This window comes from Panicum virgatum, chromosome 2N, assembly GCF_016808335.1.
Source record: "Panicum virgatum strain AP13 chromosome 2N, P.virgatum_v5, whole genome shotgun sequence".
Classification (NCBI taxonomy): domain Eukaryota; kingdom Viridiplantae; phylum Streptophyta; class Magnoliopsida; order Poales; family Poaceae; genus Panicum; species Panicum virgatum.
The window spans coordinates 65,514,738-65,536,284 of NC_053146.1; the positions used below are offsets into that span (position 1 = coordinate 65,514,738).

Below are 21,547 nucleotides of genomic sequence, written 5' to 3' on the forward strand. Positions count from 1 at the left end.
GGGGGTTGGGGGAGTTTAATATAGGAGGAGGAGAAAAATGGGAGATTTTTCGGTGAATTTTTTAAATCTTCTTTCTATTTCTTTTCCAGTATTTCTCTCAGCACTTTTGTCCTTTTATCAGCCCCTTGTGATTTTATTATTTGTTGTTCCTTAGGTGGGGTCCATTTGATTTGATTCTGAGATGTTTAGGCTTGGACACGCCAGTTAAGTCCAGTGTGGGATGGGATCATGAAATAGAAAAATGGGTTTTAAGGGGGGAAGGAGCTTGGGGATTTGTTTTCTCCTGAGCGATTTCTTTTATTTTTATTTTTTGGTTTGGGTTTGGTTGGTGAGACTAGAGAGAGACTGTGGGTGTGCATGTGTAAGAGAGAGAGGGGGAGAAGTTTTGTTTTCTTTGGCTATAGTAGTTATATTGGATGGAGGATGAGGACAGTTACTTTGGAATTTGATGCCAAGCGTTTTTGGCACAGCTCTAGCGTCACACAAGAGAGAGGAGATTTGAGGTAACAATGGATTTCATGCCTTCATGGGTAAGTAAGAGTAGAGTGATAGTTTGCTGGATCCATCAGGGCGGACAGGCTAAAATAAATAGATAATGCTGTTTTCCGTATGGATCATATGTAGAGGTAAGGATGCAACTAATAGTATTTTTTTGAATCAGATAATTAATTATGATGGAAATGTCACTCTAGTTCATTTCTTCTCTCAAGTTATTTACGCAGAATGTTATTCTATTTTATTTTATTAATTTTTTGGGTTGATCCAATGACCCAAAATATATCAAACTTGCACCCCCAAACATATTGGGTGCACAAAATCCATTCGATACATGTACGCATGAATTATAGTTTGAGATAACTTTGTATGAAAATTTTGGGAAATTTTCTTCTAATATAAAGTTCGTATGGCCCCATATAAAAACTTGAAGTTCATATTCAGCACTACGGAGTAGTATTTGGGAGTAAAAGATGAGTAGCTTTTGAAAAGTAATAAATTGGAGACGAGACGATGTTGCTATCAAATAAAGTTATAATAATAAGTAGTAGCATGGTTACATGGCCGTCTTCTTGGAAAATTTTTACGTAGTTTTTTTCTGTGGGTAGTGCGTATGGGCGCCAGATGAAGCGTCCGCCCTTTTGCCTAGTCGATCTGAATCACCCACTCAATGCAAATCACTCTTGCTAACCTGCTGACCCCAAACAAGTTACGACTGGTGTAGTGGGGAATGTGCACACATGCTCGCAGAATGGGCTTCGGCCTGCTCGCGTTCTGGTGGGCTGGGCTGATGGCCTGTTCGAAGTCGTCTTGTCTGCTGTCTGTCTTGGCTCGAACGACGACGCGATTGTCAAATGTCAATCAATCTGCTGTCTCTCGATTAGCCAAACTCTTGCACGACGAACCAAATTGTTGACGGGGAAACTTCGAAAACGCACCGTCACGTTGAGCACGTCACGTGTAAGGCTCCTCCTCGTAACACTCGACTGAACCGGGGTACACGTCCATCGGCGCGGCGCCACCTGCGACCGAAACGGCTCAGACGTGGCAGTTGTCCTCGGTCTCCAGCTCAACACGTGGCGCCGCCGCGGCGGCCTCCGATCCTCTCCCTCTCTCAAGAGTCTCCGGCGGCCGGCGCCGCGTTCCCGGCTGGCACGAGCGGCGCTCGCCGCCGGCGGTCAGGGCGTCGTCGACTCGTCGCCCCCCGCGCGCGCGTTCCTCCGGTGAGCGGTGAGCTGGGCGGCCAGTCGATGCAAGTCGCGGGCATCAATGCGTCGCGGCAGATATATCACATCACTACATCAGGGTGGGACGCTCCTGGGACCTTCATTTGCGATGGGTCAAGGACAAGATTAAAATATGCTTATAAAGATTTCCCAATCATTATGGGTCTTACAAAATACTACGGAGTAAAATGGAGGGGGTGATGTTTGCAGTGTCATTAATCTACAAGGCGAAGGGCTTTCCAACATCTATAAGGTTTTCAAATATTAAATGTTGTCGATTGCAATCTAATCTTTGATTAAGCTTGGTGCGCCGCAGAAAAAGCCAACCAAAAGGACAAGAAGCTACTATACCCAAAAGCCTTACAACTGGTGCACGTCAACTAACATTCCTACGGCAAAATTACTGTTACAGCACTGTTGGTACCACAACCACATCGGCAGGACGGCAAAATGAAATCATCCAAGGTAAGTAAATCCCATGAAAAGTAAAAGCACGGGTACCAAATTTAGTATGTAAATAATAACTTGTTATTGGCCTATTGCTAGTGCCACAGTAATAGTCATCGCAAGTCACATGGGGGGTGGGGTCAACTAGCAAGACCAGTTTTTTTTTTATGAACAACTAGCAAGACCAGTGAGCAACAGTACTACTTTTTTCGCCAAAAAAAAAGGAAAAAGAAAACCAAAATGCGCAGCGCTACTGTTGCAACTGCATTGATCATGTGAACCTAACGAAGCATGTTTTCATGCAGCAATGAGTGTGTGCATCCACTCCACTCATGGGCCAGTCACTCTAGGCCAGTCTCAATGCTTGAGTCATGAGAATATTATAGATATTAGAAAAAAGTCTACTTTTGACCCCTCAACTATTGTGCTTGTTCAACTTTAACCTCTAACTATAAAACCAGACACAATGCACACCCAAACTTTCAAAACCAGATCAATTTATACCCTGGGACTGATTTGGGTGGTATTGAGCTGACGTGGACAAAATTGGTCACGTGGACGCGCTACTTCCTCGGTGGTTTTGACTGTGTTGACCATGACGTGGACAAAATTGGTCACGTGGACGCGCTACTTCCTTCTTCCCGACGCCAGCGACGACCACGACGAGGGCGCGGTGTCGCAACTTCCTCCGCCGGCCCCGACCGGAGCTCTCCTCGGCCTCGGCAGCGGCGGCGGTCGCGGCGCGCGCGAGCTCGGCACATCTCGGGCGGCGGCGAGCGGGGGGCTCGACCGCGCAAGGAGAGCCGCGGCCCGCGCGGGTATATCTACCACCGCACACGCGTCCCTCGGCTCGGCGCCCCTCCGCCTTTCCCCTCTCCCCCGCTGCATTTCGGCCTCGGTGGCCACGGCCATGGCCTCTTCGGTGGCCGCTATGCCCCACGAGCCCGCGCAGTGGAGGGACCCCTCCCGCCCCACCCTGTCCAGGGGATTCTTCAACTCCTCATCCCGCCGCCGCAGCCCGCGTCCTCCTCCTTCTCCTCCTCCTCCTCCCCGGACGCCGGTGCCGGTGCTTCCTCCTCCGCGAGCGAGCCCACGCCCAGGCGCCGCCGCCAAATCCTCGAGCGCCCGCCCCCGCCGAGCAGCGCCAGGGAGGCCGAGCTCTCCGAGCTGGCGTCCGCCACGCACCCCGTCGCCGCGCGCGCGGCCGTGTTCCACGAGCCGTCCCCAGCGCCCTCCGACACCTCCTCGTCCTCCGCCAGTGCGCCCATCGAGCTCCCGCCGTTGGGGCCCCATCATCGCTTGACAAGCCCGATCCGCTCCTGCAGGGCACCAGCGGGGCAGCCATCTCCGTCCGGGGCGGCCTCGCCCCATCACCGCTTGACGTCCCGGTCTTCGCCTTTCTCGCCACGCCGCACCGTGCGTGCCCCACCTGTGTCGTGCATGCATTCGCGTGCGTCACGCCCGCGGCAGAGCGTGCCGCCGTCCGCCGATCCCAAAACAGGGGAGCTCTGGTGCCGACCAAATTCGCGAGGCACAGCCCATCGCCGTCTGATTCCTCAGGCGGGGAGCACCCCCCCACCACCACCGCGACCTCCCCAGCCTGTTGTCCCATCTCACCGCGCGCCACCGCGTCCTCCCGCCGGCGAGCTGCGCCGCCCTCAGGCCACCGTCCGCCGCGCCGGTGAGCTTGCCCTTCCGCGCCTTCTCGTTTCGATTCGAGGCCATAAATGGAGTCTCCTAGGTCCCCCGTCATGATGCTTCTGCTAACTTTTGGCGTTCTCAGCTTGGTCGCGCGGGGATGCAGAGTGTCGCCGCCGCCGAGGACCCCGCGCTCGGCGAGGATGGCACGCGAGAGGCCAACCTCCGCGACCTGCTCCTCTTCCTCTACATCCAGTTCTACAAGGAGAAGGGGAAGGGATGAGCACGGGGATGAGGAGTAGACGCTCGTTCCCATCCCCGGCGCACCACTCCTCCACGACAGCGGCGCCGCCGTCGCCGCAGCGCCGGGCAGCCGTGCGTGCACATGGTCGCCGGATGAACTGTCGGCGGCGCGACGGCGGCGGCTGTGGCCTAGCTCCTTGCCCCCCGCGCGCATGGCCGTTTCACGCAAGGTGACTAGCTTCTCGCCCGCGCGCACCGTGGCAGCCCCGGCCCGCACGCCCGCGCCACCGCCGTCGATGCGGAGGCTCTGCTCGGCTCGCTTTCTCTCTCTCTTAGTCTCTCTCCCCCTCACTATGGCACGTGGGCCTCGGGCCCCACCTAACGGCCACCTCAGCGCCACGTGTCCAAAACCGCCGCCACGTCATCGTGAAATCCCAAAAACCGGCCTGAGGGTATAAATTGACCGGTTTGTAGAGTTGAGGTACCTAAATTAGACGGTTTTGAAGTTGGGGGTCAAAATTAGACTTCTCGAAGAGTTGAGGGGCTAAGAGTAGACTTTTTCCTAGATATTAAAGACTATGACACATCAGCATAATAGCTGATGTGGCAACAGAGTTAAAAGAAGAGAGATGATTCGGATCATCACCATGACCCTCTCATAACACGGTTTGTCAAGTCATGACGCGGGGATGACACTCCCCACTGAGGCGGTTCTTCATCAAGTCATGACATATTTGATCACACAATTATTGAACTATTTAATGTATAAATTGTCTATGAAATTATATCATGACACTGTACTCTGAGAGTGGTTATGTCATTCCGGTGTCAAAGTAACGTGGTACTCTTGGCAATTTTGTACTTTTCGCTGAGACTGAACAGCAATAAAAGGGCCTGCACTGAGGGCACAGGGCGGCTGTGCCCCTTTCCGAGAGAAGCGTACATGTGGATATGGATACCGTACCTGTGCGTCACAGGCCTGATGATCCTCCTCTGAACGAACCCCAGCAGCCCACATGCACCTGCGAGATGCCAAGGTACAGCCTCCATTGATGCGCACAAGTTTTGTGGGATCGAGGAGGATATTTGTTGTGGCGGGCGGCTGTAATGTAGTAATGCTGTATTCATCGATCGTTGGACTGGATTATCGATCCCTTTTTTCTGTCGCGGAATTGATATGCATCCGGAGCAAACGTGCTTGATGCTAAGCCTTGTACCAACGACAACGAGATCCAGCGGAGAGGTAAGCCAGTCCAGTAGAAAGCTGATGGTTGGGTTTGGTAGATTGGGGAAAAGTTTATTTTTCAATCCTAAACTGTCATAATTATCCGATTTTGATTATAGAACTACAAAATCAGACATCATACACCTCCAACTATCTAAACCGTTCGAAAAACAACCCATACCTCAACCTAAGACGTTTGCTACAGTATAATTTCCGAATTTCTAAAATTTTACACTTCTCTCAATTAAATAACAGGGAAAGTATAGTTAATATTATCTAGAAATCATGATATTTTCCTGATAGGCAGCACAAGAGACCAGGAATCAATTTTGCTAGATGTGCTACATTAGACATAAAAAATTGAATTATAAAATTTTAAAATGGATAGAATTCAAAATTCCTTGATTTTTTAGGCTTGCTAAACCTTTGCTAAAAATAAATTAGAAACATGATAATTCATACTTCTTTATTTAGTTTAATAAAATATTTTTATTGGTCCAAGTTTTATAAAAAAATTCAAAAATTTGAATTTTGAGGAAATAATCAAATTTGAGCGTTGTGAAGGAATTCAAAATTTTCAACAAAACTTGGACCAACAAAAAATACCTTATTGAACTAAATAAAAAAGTATGAATTATCATGTTTTAATGCATTTTTATCAAAGGTTTAGCTGGCCTAAAAATTAAAGGAATATTGAATTATACCCAAAATATCAAGATTTTTAGACAATAGTAACTATGTTTTCTCCATTATTTAATTGAGAGAGGTGTAAAATCTAGAAATTCAGAAATTATAATGTAGCAAAACCGCTTTTGGTTGAGGCCAAGATCGTTTTTCGAAAGGTTTCGGTAGTTGGAGACAGGGCCGTATCTAGGCCCGTGCGGGCCGTGCGACCGCACAGGGCCCCTAAATTTTAGGGGCCCCAAAATATAATGAGTATACTAGGTATAGTTACATAGTAGATTTTGTTTTAGTTATATTTTGATCTAATATGAAGCAAACTGTAGCCCAAATATGTCATAGAAGAGGAAATATGCGGCTTGACCATTGTCTTTCAATCAAATCTGCAGATCGCAGTGCAATCTTTTTCGCTTCCACTATAACCGCTCGCCAGGCACGACACAAGTCACGTCTGCACTTCCACCTTCCAGATTTCACTGGGCACTCGCAGGCGCAACGATGGTACTAGGGTCCAGTTCATAGTTTCGCACAGGGCCTTCGAATTTGCCGGTACGGCCCTGGTTGGAGGTGTAGGATGTCCTGTTTCGTAGTTTAAGAACCAAAATAGGAGTACAGGACGATCGTGATAGTTCAAGGTTGAAAAATGATTTTTTCCCAATAGGTTGCTACTGTTGATATGCAAACATCACCAATCGCAATTGGCAGCTTTATCAGAATTTTTTGTAGACATTTCTCAGATTTGTACAAGTCTCAGCAAGATTGTCCTACGTTTAGGTAGCAGTAGTAAATTCCAAGGGTAGCAGAAGAACACGGGGCTGTACTCTGCAGTCCCAGGAAAGGAAAATGATTCGATAATGCTTCTGGCTGGTAGGAGTACTACAATCTGAGATCGGAAGGACTACGGTGTTTTAAATTCTCCTGTTCAAGGGACATGCTTCTTAAAGTCCAAAGTAATGAATGGCAGGCACATGAATATGCTGGTTATTTAATAACTACGATATATTAGTAACTCTTTTTTGCTTGTACAGTTCCTTATCTAATGATACATGATCCACTTAATACTTGCAATCTAGCCCATTAAAAATGCTGGCTATTCAGCTAGAATTGGTTCGTAGTATTTGGCGAAAGTCAGGCAAGACAGAGCAAAGCCATTCTTCGTTACATAACATAACATCTGCTATTCTTAAAGAGTGATGTCACCAACTTAAAATAGGATTTTGCATGACCAAGCAAGACATTTTGTTAATGGCGTGTTAGGGGAAAGAGTAAGACGGTAAGTGAAACATGACTGTCAATTTGATTCAGAGTGCAGGATCAGGGTGTGGCCCAGCACCGGGGCTTTGTCCTCTATCGGAGCTTCTGACATCACAGATCACACCCACCGAGGAGGCAAGACCGAGGAAGCTGCTGCCTTTTCACTCTACTTCATCCTCTACCTCGATAGCGGTCCTTCCTCCCGGCCTCCTCCAACCAAGACCCTAGAGGTATGGTGCTGCGACTCACTGTTGTTTCATCAATTCACTCACATATGAGATTTTTTCTCTCAGTTCCCTGTTTCAATCAACCACGTGGAGAGTCCCCTGTGTGCATCTTCTTGATTTTTGCGGAACCCTAGGTGGATGGCCATGTTAGATGCTGCGGCAATCTTGAATGCTCCCTAACTGTAAGCAATTAAAGGGATTGCCATGCTAGAGGGCCTGCCAATTTTGTACAGTCCGCACCACTGTCCGCCGTTCCTCCGATTCGGGCTTATCTTGAACTCAGTGGGGCACCGTTCAGTTATATTTCGTCAGAAAAAAAATATCTTTCAGTTGTGTTGTGGACTTCCATTGACCTCCTTGGTCTTCTAATAATCGCCGCTTCAATTTACCACTTTGGACCTGAATATTATTAGGACGAGCGATCTGGGTTTCCCTGTGCTTTGCAGTCCTGCAGAAGCTTAGTCGTTTCTAATTATATCAGTTTTTTAGCCTTCAGCAGGATGTAGCAGTATGTGTATAAGATGTCTGCAAGCTTCAGTATTTTTCGAAGAACAGGTGTCTCGAAACTGTAGTAACCACATCAGTTTAAGCTAGATCTGAATTAGCTTACTCTAACTAACTAATTGGGCCTTCAAGGTAGAGAGGAAGTTAACTCAAAGTTCAGAAAGAGTAGGTGCCCTGATGCAACTATTTCTTCAGCTAAAATATTTCTGTTCATGTCAGACACTTGAATATGACGAGAAATAAAGGACTCTGGCATTTTGTGTTCAAGTACCACTGCTTCCCAGCAAGCTTAACCCATGTTACCCACCTTATCATTTATGGGGCCTGGGGGACATCTCTTGTGAAAATGGAAATATTCCCTTCCTAAGTCTTTACATATTTGACATAGCAGTGGTATACATCAAAATATACGTATTTATCATGTCAGTGCACTTGTCTCTGAAGTATGATGAAGAACTGGACAGACTGGGTTCTGTTTCAGTGAGATGAGTAAGACCGGGTCTAGGTCATACAGTGATTTCAGTCATTTTAGTTTACTTATTGCCCTTTCATTTCCCACTGTACGTTGCAGATCATGACTAGATGTCCTCATAGCCATTTTTGCCGCCTTGTTGTTGTCTGTGCTTTGTTGTGTCTAGATGTAGCTGGAGTCACAACAAAAGGTATAAGTTGCAGTAGTTATTTTCGCAGTACAAAATACCAATGCAAATTAGAATGTACTGTCTTCCCTGAAACCATATGCAGATTGTACCCAAGGATTGTAGTTTGGCCACACTAGGTTGCTTGTCTTAAAAATTCTTATGCCCAATATGTAGGGTTCTTTCTTGATCTTTTTTTTTTTGAAACGATTCTTGATCTATTATGTACTCTTAGAGAAAAGCAATATTATAAACTCTAGGAAATCTACAGGTTTTGGATTAGTTTGAACGTCTGAGGAACAACATAAAGTGCTAAGTGTCTATTCCAAAAACTTATAGGCAAGATCTAAAATGCATATACTACTATTCTTATCTTTGAAACATACAAGTATTCCAAAGTTTTGATATGCGTCCAAAATGAAATGTTGGACTGTGCTGAAAAACGAACATATTGATGGTTTTGTTTCTATAATTTTCTGTATAAGCATAACACAGGTACTTGCAGTGTCAAGAATGACCTTTTTATGAATTTAATGTAGCAAAAATGGAGGATAATCTACCAGTCAATGTCCGGGAGTATCAAGAACTCGCCAAGAAAGCACTACCGAAGATGCACTATGATTATATCAATGGGGGAGCGGAGGATGAGTACACACTGAGGGAGAATATTGCAGCATATGGAAGAATTCTGTACGATGCACCAAACCAATAATTTTAAACCTCATTAAGAAGTAGGACCTGACTTTTTGGCATGAATCCCACAGGTTACGTCCGAGGGTTCTTATAGATGTCAGCAAGATAGACATGTCTACAACCTTGTTAGGATATAATATGCCATCGCCAATAATTGTCGCTCCAACAGGAGCACACAAATTAGCAAATCCAGAAGGTACAAAGCTCAAGTCAATCAAGTTTTAAATGATACGTTATATTGCCTAACGACTGGTGCTATCTCCATAACTCTTGGTTAAATGTTCATCTTAGGGGAGGTGGCCACAGCGAGAGCAGCAGCAGCATGTAACACCATAATGGTAACTACTGATTGTTCTTCTAATCATAATCTGATGTACTACTAACCTTTATGCCTTCCGTGACTGTTAAAACTTTCGTATATGTCATACAGGTTCTTTCCTTTGGATCCAGCTGCAAAATCGAGGAGGTTGCCTCCAGTTGTGACGCCATTCGCTTTTATCAATTATATGTATGATCTTGATATTGATGTTCTTTGAGAGTTTGAGTAAATTTCTCTATCTGCATCTACTTTGAATTATATTTCTTTTGTGTACCTTAGGTGTACAGGAGAAGGGATGTTTCAGCAACATTGGTGCGACGGGCTGAAAGTTTAGGATTTAAGGCAATTGTTCTGACAGTTGACACGCCTGTGCTCGGTAGGCGTGAAGCCGATATCAGAAACAAGTATGCAGTGCGGGTTATCTAACCCGATTTTCATGAACATTCACTTGAAATTTGTTGTTTTACAAATCACAAGTCATTATTGTGGTAACCTATCGTTACTCACAGAAGGTTAAATTTTGATAAGCTACTGCCTTCACATGCCATATGTTAGATCGTCAAGATATTTATGTAGAGCAGTTTGCCGCTTGAGGGTCAGGGTGTCACAAAAATTTCCTTTCTTTTGGTGATGTTCTGTAACTGAGCAGATCGTTGATGCAGGATGGTTGCTCCACGAATGGCAAACCTTGAAGGCCTGATGTCATTCGATGATGATATTGACAGTGTGAGTGAAACATTCGCTCTGGTTACTGGTTAGAACGGCATAGGAATCTATTGATTGTGGATGAACTCCTTTTCCTTCTGGAAGACTGAACCATTATCTTCTTATGATCATCAGAAAGGCGGCTCCAAGCTGGAAAGATTCGCGCATGAGACGCTGGATCCATCTTTGTCATGGAAGGTATGCACAGAGAACACAGCTCAACCCCCATAAATTCCATAAATCTTGGGTTCCATAGCATGTGCCCACAATACTTGCCGAGCATATGGAACAGTTATGGGATGCAAAGGACGCGTCCGCATCAGGCATCATCAGAGCTGTACGCAGGATCCTGAAAGCCTGCTCTGACAACAGTGAATACAGCTTGCTGGTATAGAAATGGCGGCCTACGCCTACCGGCGTCCTGCTCCTGCCCCATGGACACGTAGACGTACTGCTCTTTGAATTGCATGCATCAGTACTTGGCTACAGCCTACAGCGACCTTGAATGGCCTGTACCGGCGATAATGGCGTGATGGGCGAGATGTAGTGGCCTTGCTAGCAATTAAGTGGCGAGTGGTTGATGCTGTGTGTGTGTGTCCTGAACTGTGGTTGCAGGACGTGGAGTGGCTCAAGTCCATAACCAGCCTGCCGATCCTGCTCAAGGGCATCGTCACCGCCGAGGACGGTAATGAATTGAATTACCATAATAATATCAGTGTTGGACTGCATACGAAGTGCTGAATCGGAGCAATTGTGCTTTGGTATGGTCACTGAACTCGCTGACTCTGCGGCGGCGTTTGACAGCCAGGAAGGCCGTGGAGGTTGGGGCGGCCGGCGTGATCGTGTCCAACCACGGCGCTCGGCAGCTGGACTACGCGCCGCCCACCATCTCCGCGCTCGAAGAGGTAACGCCGCCGGCGGGCCGCATTCATCTCCCGAGTCCGGACTCCGGACACGCGGCCCACATGCAAATGCGGGGCATGCATGTGCAGCCCGCAGCCAGCGTGATGAGGGCGCGGCGGCGTGCTGTTACCGCGACGTACGGTGGTGGTCGTCTGCGCGGAGCTGCCGGAACTGACAGTGGCCCGGGGTGTCGTTGCAGGTGGTTAAGGCGGTGGCGGGGGCCGTGCCGGTGCTGGTGGACGGCGGGGTCCGGCGGGGCACCGACGTGTTCAAGGCGCTGGCGCTGGGCGCCACGGCAGTCATGGTACAAGCCCGACCCTGGCCGAGCTAATTCATGTTCGGGACCATGGAAAATTCCCTTGGGAAGACGGGGACCGTGGAAAATTCTGACGAGGATTTGGTTTGCAGGTGGGGAGGCCGGTGTTCTACGGGCTGGCGGCGCGCGGGGAGGCCGGGGCGAGGCACGTCATCGAGATGCTGAACCGGGAGCTGGAGCTGGCCATGGCGCTCTGCGGCTGCCGGAGCGTCGCCGAGGTCACCAGGCGGCACGTCCTGACGGAGGGCGACCGGATCAGGGCCCTGCTGTGAGCCTGCCTTTGACTTTAGATAAGATACATGGAGACTGCCCGCCCGTCTACCTATCTAGTGTCAGGGTTGCGATGTGAATGTGAGCGCACGCATGTGACATTGATTGATCGCTCCAAAAGTTAAGCCATTGTGCATTTCCAATACCCAAACGAAGGTTAGCAGAATCTGTGCTGGATTAAGCTCTCTGTTCTGTGAGAACTTGGTCATTGTATCTTGGGATCCACTTCTGGAATAACATGAGAACATGGTGAGGTAAATAAGCAACTTTCAAGCACCAAATTCCGATGACAAGCAACTCCATTCAGCTCATCAACCGTGACAGCGGCTAGACGGCGCCGCTGCCGCTTCAGCCATGGTTGTGCTCGTCGGCGCCGCGTGCAGACTTGCAGAGTGGGTCCGCCATTGCTGGTCTCCTGGTGTGTGGCGCGTTCGCGCCCCTCCCGCTTGCTCACCGCCTGCTGGATCCCTCTCCAAACGACGGGGCGCGCGTGCCACTCGTGCTCGGCGGCGCAGACCGGGCTGAGCGAACGGCGGAGGAATGGAACGGGCAGGGGACGGAGCACGCGGAAGAGGCGCGTCGATCTCACTCTCACGAGGGAAGGGGGCGGCGGCTTGCGGGATCGGATCGAGATGCTTAGCAGCGTGCTGGAGCTGGCCATGGCGCTCTGCGACTGCCGGAGCGTGGCGGAGGTCACCAGCCGGCAAGTCCAGACTGAGGGCTACCGGATCAGGGCCCTGCTGTGATCCTGTGACAGTGACAGAGTAGCAACAAACACCATGCGCCGAGATCTTGGGTGCTATGTCCGTGTCCCCGAACATTACAACAATGACAATTCAGAGAAACAGAGAGCACACGATCAGCGAGCAGGCAAAACATTTTCTGCAATGAACGATATACGGTTCTCAAAATGCGCTTAACATAGTGCTATCCATTTGAGGTAACAAAAAAGGGCCGGTTTACTCGCTGTCCCAGCAGAGTCAATAACACAAAATTGATTTGCATCTAACTCATTACAGTAAAAAAAAAAATCCATGCCACTCGAGCAGTGTCTACCAACAAATTCTGATCACATGTAACTCAGTTTTCAGCTCATCAGGCGGCGACGGGGGCAACACCTTGTTCCCATCCAGGGGTTGCTGCAGGAGGGGCAGCAGCTGCATCCCAGACACCTTCAGCCGGAGGAGCTGCAGTTCAGAAGAAAGCATACAAGTACTTGTAAGGCTACCATCACAAAACAAACCACATCAAGGCAGTTACCGGTGTCCAGGTCTGTGCACAAAACAGACAACACGCCAGAAGAGGGAAATCTACAATTCTACATAGCAACATTACTCGCAGGCCATGTTAAAATAAATGATTTACTCAACTTCCCGAAACAAGAATTTGGGCAAGCATGGAAGATAAAAGAAACAAGCAAATTCCAATAAACCTTCATCTATCTCATAAAAAACATATCAAAGCTTCACCTTGTGTCAACTTCTTGCTTAGACCGAGCATCAAGCCACTTATAGGCATATGCATAAGGTAGAACATTCAACACTGATAGTATCAAGAAAAAATTGTATCCTAGACAAAACTAAGCATGTGTAGACAAAACACTATGAGCATACATATAACCAAATTATATTATTATGGAAGAAGAAGAATTAGACCTGGAGCAGCAGTCCAGTCGGCACCAGTTGGTGCAGGAGCGCCAGCAGGTGGAGCTGCAGTATCACCAGCCCCCCAATCACCACCCCAGTTGTCAGTCCCTGTAGCAGCATATTCTGCAACAGCACCATAGTCAGGAGCAACCAAAGCCTCTTCCTCCTCCAGCTCCTTAGTTTCTTCTGGGTCTCTGTAGAAGAAAAGATCAACCTGCAACAGGAAAATATCTTATTTCTACAAGCCAAACATTAGCAAGAAAGATACTAGTTCAGATTGTGTTAGCTTACCATGACATCCCACTCGTGTCCTGGGAGAATTGTACCCCGCATCTCAAGGACCATCCTAGCAAGCAATCAGAAGAGACAGCCGATGCTCTGCTTCCCCTTGTTATTTGCAGGAATGCCAATATCCACATAGCGCACAGGTGAGTCAGTGTCGCAGAAGGCAATTGTGGGGATGTTTCCAAGTGCAGACTCCTTAATGGGCTGTACACAGTTTGATAAAGAAGATATAAGAGCATTCTGAGTTGACAAACTGACCTACATACACTGGTTTAACAGATAAGTTCACCTGATGATCAGTCCTGGGGTCAGTCAGGATAAGAAGACGCGGCTCACTGAAAGAGGTTTGCAACTGGTTGGTGAATGTACCAGGAGTGTGCCTGCCGGCAATGGCATGAGCACCAGTGTACTGCGCAAACTTGTGGACAGCCCTCTGGCCATATGGCCTAGCAGACAGCACGATGATGTCCTTGGGGTTTTCAATTGCAGCGATCACTCTCGCAGCCAATTCAAGTTTCTCCAAGGTCTTTCCAAGGTTAATAATGTAAATACCTGAAACATAGTATAGAAAGGCCCTCGTGTTAACTAGCAGTTCACCACTTGTTAGCTTGCAGTTCACCATGGTCAAGTGACAAAGAAACTTGCTCAACGTTAAGCAACTCGGGTTGGCACTATACCACTTGACTTTCTTACCATAAATTCCCGTGAACAAACACAGCAACATAGACATAAGATCTCCAATATCAGTCAATTGATCCTTAAATTTGGATAATATCTATGAACTCAGCCCACAGCTCATATTTATGAGATAAGATTGCGATGAGCATTTATACATAGCAGCTAGACATTACACACATGGATACCACAATCACTCCAGTGACCTCCAAATCCTCATGCTAGACGAGTCTCAAGGCCTAAGATGCTGAGTACGATTTGAAACGGACTACAATCCGAAACACGTAGTACTTGAAACGCTACCAAAGGACGAGACACATCTACCAACGGGAGCACTACCAACTAAAATGCCTTACACATCAATACTTATCTTAAATTGGATCCATACCATTAAAAGAACTCATCTTTGGATATATATACCATCAAAAGATTCAAATATAGAGATATACCATTAAAAGATGACACTTTTTGGTAGCTTACTATTTCTGTCAACTCCATGTTAACTGTGACAGTTGTACCCTTGCTGAGAAAAGAATTCTATACCCACAACCCACCCCTCATTCCAGCTTCATCAACGTTTCAACAGGCTCCATCCCTAGGTGATGGTAACGGAGCCTACCATGGCTGGCGGAACCAGATAGATGGCTGCTACGAGCCACGAACCTCGCTGCCACAAGCCAGATCAGAGGCACCCTCCTCCTCTGATCTGAAGCAGAACGTTTGAACGTGTACATGTTTTTATTTAATATAATCATGCCCAACTATTAGGATTTCTATTGCACTTATTTTCTTTCTGATGGATATGGCCAAATATATGTGTAGTGCCGAATGGCCTGACCAGAAAAGGTACCTATAATCTATACTAGCAAAAAGATGATACGGCCAAATATAAGCAGAAGGAGATTGAGAAGTATATTGTCACTAATGCAGGGCACTCTTCAAGTGAGCAGAAGGTCAGACATAGAGCCGTGTGTTCCTCCGGATTGTGTTCAATTTCAATAGAAAAGGTTGTGTTTCATGCGAGCAGAAGGCAACTACTTCATTTAACTCCAGTGGATATAACAATGCTTTTATGTAATGATTGCGACGTTTTATTCAAAATAAAATTGGTGATCTATTTTGACAGGATAATCGGTGAGTTTTAGACTTTTTTATAAGCACAAGGCAGTGGCATCGATGATATTTTAGCATGGACCAACCATAGTTTTTTGTTGCGATATCAAAAATAACAAATAATATATTTATATAACATCAGTCCGTAGTAACGCACGGACATTTTCGCTAATATCTAATAATGAGTACTTTTAGTGGTATAGATCCAATTTTACCCTCTATTAAAATACACATCGCAACAAAATATCTGCATAGGCATGACAAGATCCAAATAGAAGATATTATGAACAGATCTATTATAACTAATATATCTAATTCGTCGCGCATTCGATGTAAACAATTGGTTAGATTCGAGAGGATCGGATCGGATTGATACCGTCAGTGCGGCGCATGTGGGTGTAGCGCTCCATCTGGAAGTCGCAGTTTTTGGTGCCCAGGTGGACTTCGGCGGCGAGCATCATCTGCATGTACCGCTCTCGACGGGCGAGCTCCCGCGCGGCGCCGCATGCCGGTGCTGCCACCATCGTCACTGCTGGAGCTGAGGGTTTCGGGCGCAGGCACCGTGCGCGAGGGAGCCGGAGCAGGATGATGGGGGCGCACACGTGCGAGACTGCGAGAGGCGGCGGCGCGACAGGACGCGAGGGGCTGACGCTCTGCACTTTTTATAGAAAAAAGTCATTTTTACCTCCCAAACTTTGGGGGCGAGTTCACGTTTCCTCCCTAAAGTCAGAAAAACGAATTTGTTTCCACCTGGACTATGCAAACCAGGCGCGAGACCTCCCGGAGACTATTTTTGGGCGGTTTAGTCTGACGTGGCGCCAAGTCGGCATGACGACGTGTCCCGCGCCGAGGACGTGGCATCAGACCCACCCGTCATTGAGGAGGCCCGCGTGGCGGTTAAGAAATGGTGACGCCGTCGGCGTCTCCCAATCGCCATCAGCCTCCGCTGGAAGTCCACCCTGCGAGGAGGCGCCCCGCCGGCGCTGAGCTCGTGGCGGCCGGGCACCACCCCGTGCACCAGCAACTGGACCGGCGTCGAGAGGCCGACGGCGTCACCATCTCTTAAAGCAGGGCGCTTAGGTTCGCCAAGAACCCAATCTCATGAGGGAGCGGACCTGTGAGCTGATTCTTGGACAGAATCCATGTGAACTGATTCTTGGACAGAATCAGCAGGTCCCGTTTAGTGAGGTTTCCCAGGGAGGTTGGAATCTGAAGCGTCCTCTCATAAGAGAAGACTTAAATGTGATACAATATCAGTCCCAGGAGGCTGATAACACATTTATTACATCAGATGGTACATCACTGTACAACTGTACGCGGTAATGGGCAGTGAAGCGTCACTATCACGAGGATAATAACTAAAACCCACACAACGATATTAACTACGAAGAGGTCATCAGAGTCTTGCGCCATACGGAGCTTCCTGCGGGTGACCCTAACCACAGCCAAAGTTGAGTGCAGGACGGAACCCCTACTCAACGTCTTCGGGAACGAAGTCTGGATCTTCCTCTGTAAAAATTAGAAAAAGGGGGGTGAGTACAAACGTACTCAGCAAGTCTGTAGCGAAAATGGCCTCTCATGCCATATTTCAATATAATGTTTTGGTGATTGATATAGACAACACAACACTTGGACTAATATGATTGTTAAGATGACCATTCTCAGACTTTTAGGTTCAAGTGATGACAAAGAGAAGATAGACGTAGCTAGATCCGAAGGGCCGCACCTACGGTGGCTCCGCTAATCGATTAGCAGACGGGGTTGAGGGGGAGCCACCCTTCGCGGGTCTCAGGGCAGCGCCCTGAAACCTCTTCGGTCCAAAGGACAAGAATTGAAAAGACCGTAAAGAAATCCAAGTCAAAAAGATCAAAACGAAGACAATTTGCTATCACCGGTTAAACCGATGATGAGAAAATTGTACTCATCGGTGCAATGAACACAGAAGCTGCGAGCTAGGGTTTGGCACCGGATTAACCGGCGTTGGGTGTTTTACACTCACCGGTGTAATGGACTTGGAGGCCGAAGAAGCAGCAGGAGTTTTACAGCCACCGGTTAAACCGGCGATCAAGGCAAAGTGAACATCGGTGTAGTAGTCCAGAGAGTTGGTTTTCGGGAACTCTGGGACAATTACATGCACCGGTTAAACCGGCGATGAAGATACATTCACCAGTTGATTACGTCGGTTGATTAAGGTAGCCGTTGAAGTATAACGGCTAGTTGAAAAAAGGTGCTCACCGGTTAAACCGGTGATGACACAAAGTGGATCATCGGTTTAACCGGTGATAGCGCTTTTTGTCAGTCACTTTTCCAACGGCTCTTTTGGGGTGTGTGGGCTATATATACCCCCCAAGGCCGGTTGCTGCATAAGGTTGGACGGCAGAAAAGTTGAAGGAAGTGTTGCCCAAGCAAACTAACATCTCCAACCATCCTAGCAAAGCTTAGTGTTATATCTAGCTTGTGAGAAGCTTTGAGAGAGTGCTTTGTGCACCTGTATAGGGATTAGTTCTTGCGAGAGCTCCCTTGAACAAAGTCTTGTTGCGGCAAGCAATCGTGTACTTGTCGTGTGACCCTCCGACTTGGTGTGGAGAGACAACGACACTTTGTGCGGGGAAGGAGATCCCTCTTGGTGAGAAGCTCCAATAGTGAAGACGGTGCCGTTGGTGACGCTTTGAGAGAGACGGTGGCAGTGGCCTTGTCTTGGTGACTTGGCGCCACTTAGCCTTTGCTTGCCGGAAGCCTTGGTGGCGAATGCAAGACGGTGATCAAGCGAAAAGACTCGGCATCACACTTGTTCTTGTTGGACAAGCGGCCGTGGACGTAGGGAGGGACTTGGTGTCCTAACCGAACCACGTTAAATCGTGTGTCTTGGTGTCTTCACGGGAGTTTGCATATTCTCTCCCGTACCTCTTTACTTACCGTATTACGTTTCCGTATTTACTCTTCTTGCGTGCCTTTACTTTCCTAGTTTGTTTGATTAGGATTGGCTATATGTTGCAAGTCTTTTAGGGGTAAGTAGAGAGTAGCATAGATAAACCTTAGTCATAACTAGCATGTGTAGGACGTATTAGGTTTATCTCATGCAAATAGATTGAGCTATAGGATAGAAAGCGATTAGCGACCCTATTCACCCCCTCCCCCTCTAGGGTCGGACACCCCGGTGATTCTTACAAAGTCCAACCACACCCACGGAGGGGGTATAAACAGAATATATTGCACAGGGTAAACCAAGGATAAGGCCAGTGTTTAAATTTGCGGAAAGCTAATTTTTATGCATGAGTTTATTTGAAAGAAAGGGGTTTCCAAAAGCCATTATCTTGCACTGAGTAACCCGTAAGGTTGATCCACACAGGATCCCAGTTTTAAGTTGCTACCGGACTCCTCATCTGTCGTAGCACATGGCACAGCTGCCGGACACTTGTCCAAAACAACTCACGCCAACCCATCCATTCCCAGAAGAAACACTAGTTGTGTGACCAAACCGTAACTCGCCCAGTACCGTGGGCACGGCTATTCGAATAGATTTTAACTCTGCAGAGGTGTGCAACTTTACCCACAAGCGGGGTACCACAGCACGATCACCTTAGTGTCGGTGCAGATCCCAACAAAGTCATTACCCACCTTAGCTAGACCTGACTAGCCACCACGGGATCCACCAAGGGGCCATTGACCTATCACAGAGGTTTTAACCGGGGCATAAGTCACACAGAGCTTATCCCTCCTCCTTGATCACCCGTTGCTCTCAGCTCTCCTGATGGCTATCAGATTAACTAGTGGGATTTATGCTAAGCCGTTGCCCATACAACAGTCGAGTGATTTGCACGATAGTGGAGTTAGGCAAGATGACACACCAACTCGATCCTTAATTGTGACGAGATGGATATCTCCCAACCTTGCTCTACCACACAGGTACGAGCACACCATTTGGCAATTCACACAGAAGTGCCATTCATCCCGTCTAAACTCATCTTTCGAAAATTCTATATTTTCCCTTCCCACACACTCACATATTTTCCTTTTATAAAACAAGTTGTACCGGGTTTAAGATCCTAAGCGTTCTAGCAGCGATTAACATCCAAATAGAATAAATCATATTCAGATATTAATCTAGGTGGTCAAGGAATGATTATAACAAATCAAGGGGTGGCTATCCAACCATGTTTTCAGCAAGCAAAATATATGCAGTTTTGTAAAACATACCAATAGGTTGCGTTTATAAAACTGGGACAAAACATGCATCAAAAGGATAGGATTGAACTTGCCGTTCTCAAAGCCTTCCGGGAAGTCCTGCTCGAGGTACTGTCCTTCGGTTCGGGGTCGCGGAATTGGTCCTCGTTCCCTTGCTCACAGTACTACTCGTCGACGGGTTCTCCCTCGTTCACACCATGATCTACGACGCACACAAGCAAGCACACAATCAAGAAAAAGAAATAAAGATTTTATCGCTGAGCTCGAATCGGAAACAATTAAGATATGGGGATAGGAGTAATATTTTTGGGCGGTTTTCTAATGGCACGGCCGAAATTATGCTAGGAATGGCGTGGTAAAGTTTCGGGGTGATTGGAGAATTTTTGGCGCATGAAATGATAGGCCGAAGAGGGGTTTAGGGTTAAATAAGGATTCAGGGGCTCATTTGTAATTAATGAAGGGACCTGATTATAATATTTGGAAATATCAGGGTTATTCTCGGAAAGGGTAAGGATCTATTCATAATTATTTCTATATGGCAGAGGGACTAATTCTCAAAAAGAGAGAAGGGAAGGGGCCTTTTTGTAAAAGGTTATAGAGAGGGGGGTGGACTCTTAATGGAAATGGGAAAAAAGGGAGGGGGCTCAAGGAAATTTTGCCTTTCCTCTTCCTCTCTCCCGTGGAACAGAGGAGGGAAGGGGGCGCTCGGCGCCGGCGCCGATTCCAACACCCTGGGGCTCGGCGGCGGCCGGGGATGGGGGCAAAAGAGGGAGGGAGGCGAGGGGATTCCATCCCCCTTCTCACCTCGGGCCGGGATGGAGCGTGGAGGGCGGGCCACGAGGGCCGGCAGCGGCGGCGCTAGGCGGCTCTGGTGGCGGCGCTAGGGAACCAGGGAGAAGGAACGCGTTGGCGGCGTGGCTTGTGGTGGTGATGGGCGACGCGAGGGGCCTTTTTATAGGCGGAATAAGGCGGTGGGAGGAGGGGCGCCGGTGGTGGCCGGTGAGCTCATCGGGGCGGCCTTAATGGCGGCGGGACCGGTGGTGGCGCTGTGCTACGCGGGTGTCAAGGCGAGCAGGGGGGCGGTGGCGTGTAGCGGGGACGACGGTAGCTGGGGAAGTTCTCGCAGGGGGGGTCGATGCGTGGCGGCTGTGCGAGCTCTGCTCGCAGCGAGCGCGAGCGCCAAGGCGGCGGCGCGGCGAGCGCAGGGTGACGAGACCTATCGGGCAGCGAGCGGCGCGGCGCTTGACGACGGGCGGCGCGGCGTGTTGGTCACATGCGCGCGCGGCATGGACAGGGAGCAGTGCGCGCGCATGCGGCCGGCGGCGATGGCGGGGCGCTGTGCGCGCTCTGCTCGCGCGAGCTCGGGCGCCAAGGCGGCACTGGTGGCAGCGGCGAGCGGCGCGACGGGCGTCGCGGCAGCATGGAGCGCGTGGGGCGGTGGCGAGCAGGGGCGTGCGGCGCCGAGCAGAACGCGGGAGGGCGCGGCAGCGAGGAGAGGGAGGGAGGGAGGGAGGGAGAGAGAGAGAGAAAGAAAAAGAAAAGGGAAAAGAAAGAAAAATAAAGGGGAGAGAAAGAGAGAGAGAGAAAGGGAGATCGCGCCGGCGGATTTTGCGGCGGCGACCGCGACCGGACGCGCGCGTGCCTGTCGGCGACACGCAGTGTGTTGCGCGGAATGAGGAAAAAAAGATGGGACGCCCATTTGAATTCGGGTGTCGGGACGGCGAAAATCGCCGAGAAGGATTTTGGGAGATCAGGAGCTCGGATGGGAAGGGGTTTAGAAAAGGATTGAGCTCAATGATGAAAAAAAATTTTGAAATAAAAATTTTAGCGCGTGATTTATTTGGCAAATTTTCGGGCTG

At 48.5% G+C, this 21,547-nt stretch overlaps 3 protein-coding genes across 7 annotated transcripts; 1 reads left to right on the plus strand and 2 right to left on the minus strand.

Moving 5' to 3' along the window:
• Nucleotides 1-7,279: 7,279 nt before the first annotated feature.
• Nucleotides 7,280-12,065, plus strand: LOC120661833 (peroxisomal (S)-2-hydroxy-acid oxidase GLO4). Of its 5 annotated transcripts, none has more exons than XM_039940813.1 (12): nt 7,280-7,439; nt 9,118-9,268; nt 9,343-9,467; nt 9,563-9,609; nt 9,702-9,779; nt 9,870-9,994; nt 10,253-10,316; nt 10,431-10,493; nt 10,911-10,980; nt 11,100-11,200; nt 11,398-11,502; nt 11,607-12,065. In XM_039940813.1, exons 2-12 carry the CDS (start codon nt 9,123-9,125, stop codon nt 11,784-11,786), a joined length of 1,104 nt encoding a protein of 367 aa, XP_039796747.1. In that variant the 5' UTR covers nt 7,280-7,439; nt 9,118-9,122; the 3' UTR covers nt 11,787-12,065. The 5 variants fall into 5 exon arrangements, with proteins under 5 accessions (XP_039796747.1, XP_039796749.1, XP_039796745.1 ...); XM_039940815.1 differs by having other exon boundaries at nt 9,702-9,737; XM_039940814.1 differs by lacking the exon at nt 7,280-7,439 and adding an exon at nt 7,489-7,618 and having other exon boundaries at nt 9,702-9,737.
• A 603-nt stretch (nt 12,066-12,668) lies between these two features.
• Nucleotides 12,669-16,123, minus strand: LOC120661834 (40S ribosomal protein SA-like). Its single transcript, XM_039940817.1, has 5 exons — nt 15,880-16,123; nt 14,005-14,267; nt 13,722-13,919; nt 13,440-13,644; nt 12,669-12,971 (listed from the first exon to the last, which is right to left on the minus strand). Exons 1-3 carry the CDS (start codon nt 16,025-16,027, stop codon nt 13,788-13,790), a joined length of 543 nt encoding a protein of 180 aa, XP_039796751.1. The 5' UTR covers nt 16,028-16,123; the 3' UTR covers nt 12,669-12,971; nt 13,440-13,644; nt 13,722-13,787.
• Nucleotides 12,880-13,775, minus strand: LOC120662926 (40S ribosomal protein SA-like). The gene is made up of 3 exons (XM_039941974.1): nt 13,722-13,775; nt 13,440-13,644; nt 12,880-12,971 (listed from the first exon to the last, which is right to left on the minus strand). The coding sequence occupies exons 1-3, from the start codon at nt 13,773-13,775 to the stop codon at nt 12,880-12,882; spliced, it is 351 nt and encodes a 116-aa protein (XP_039797908.1).
• Nucleotides 16,124-21,547: the final 5,424 nt, after the last annotated feature.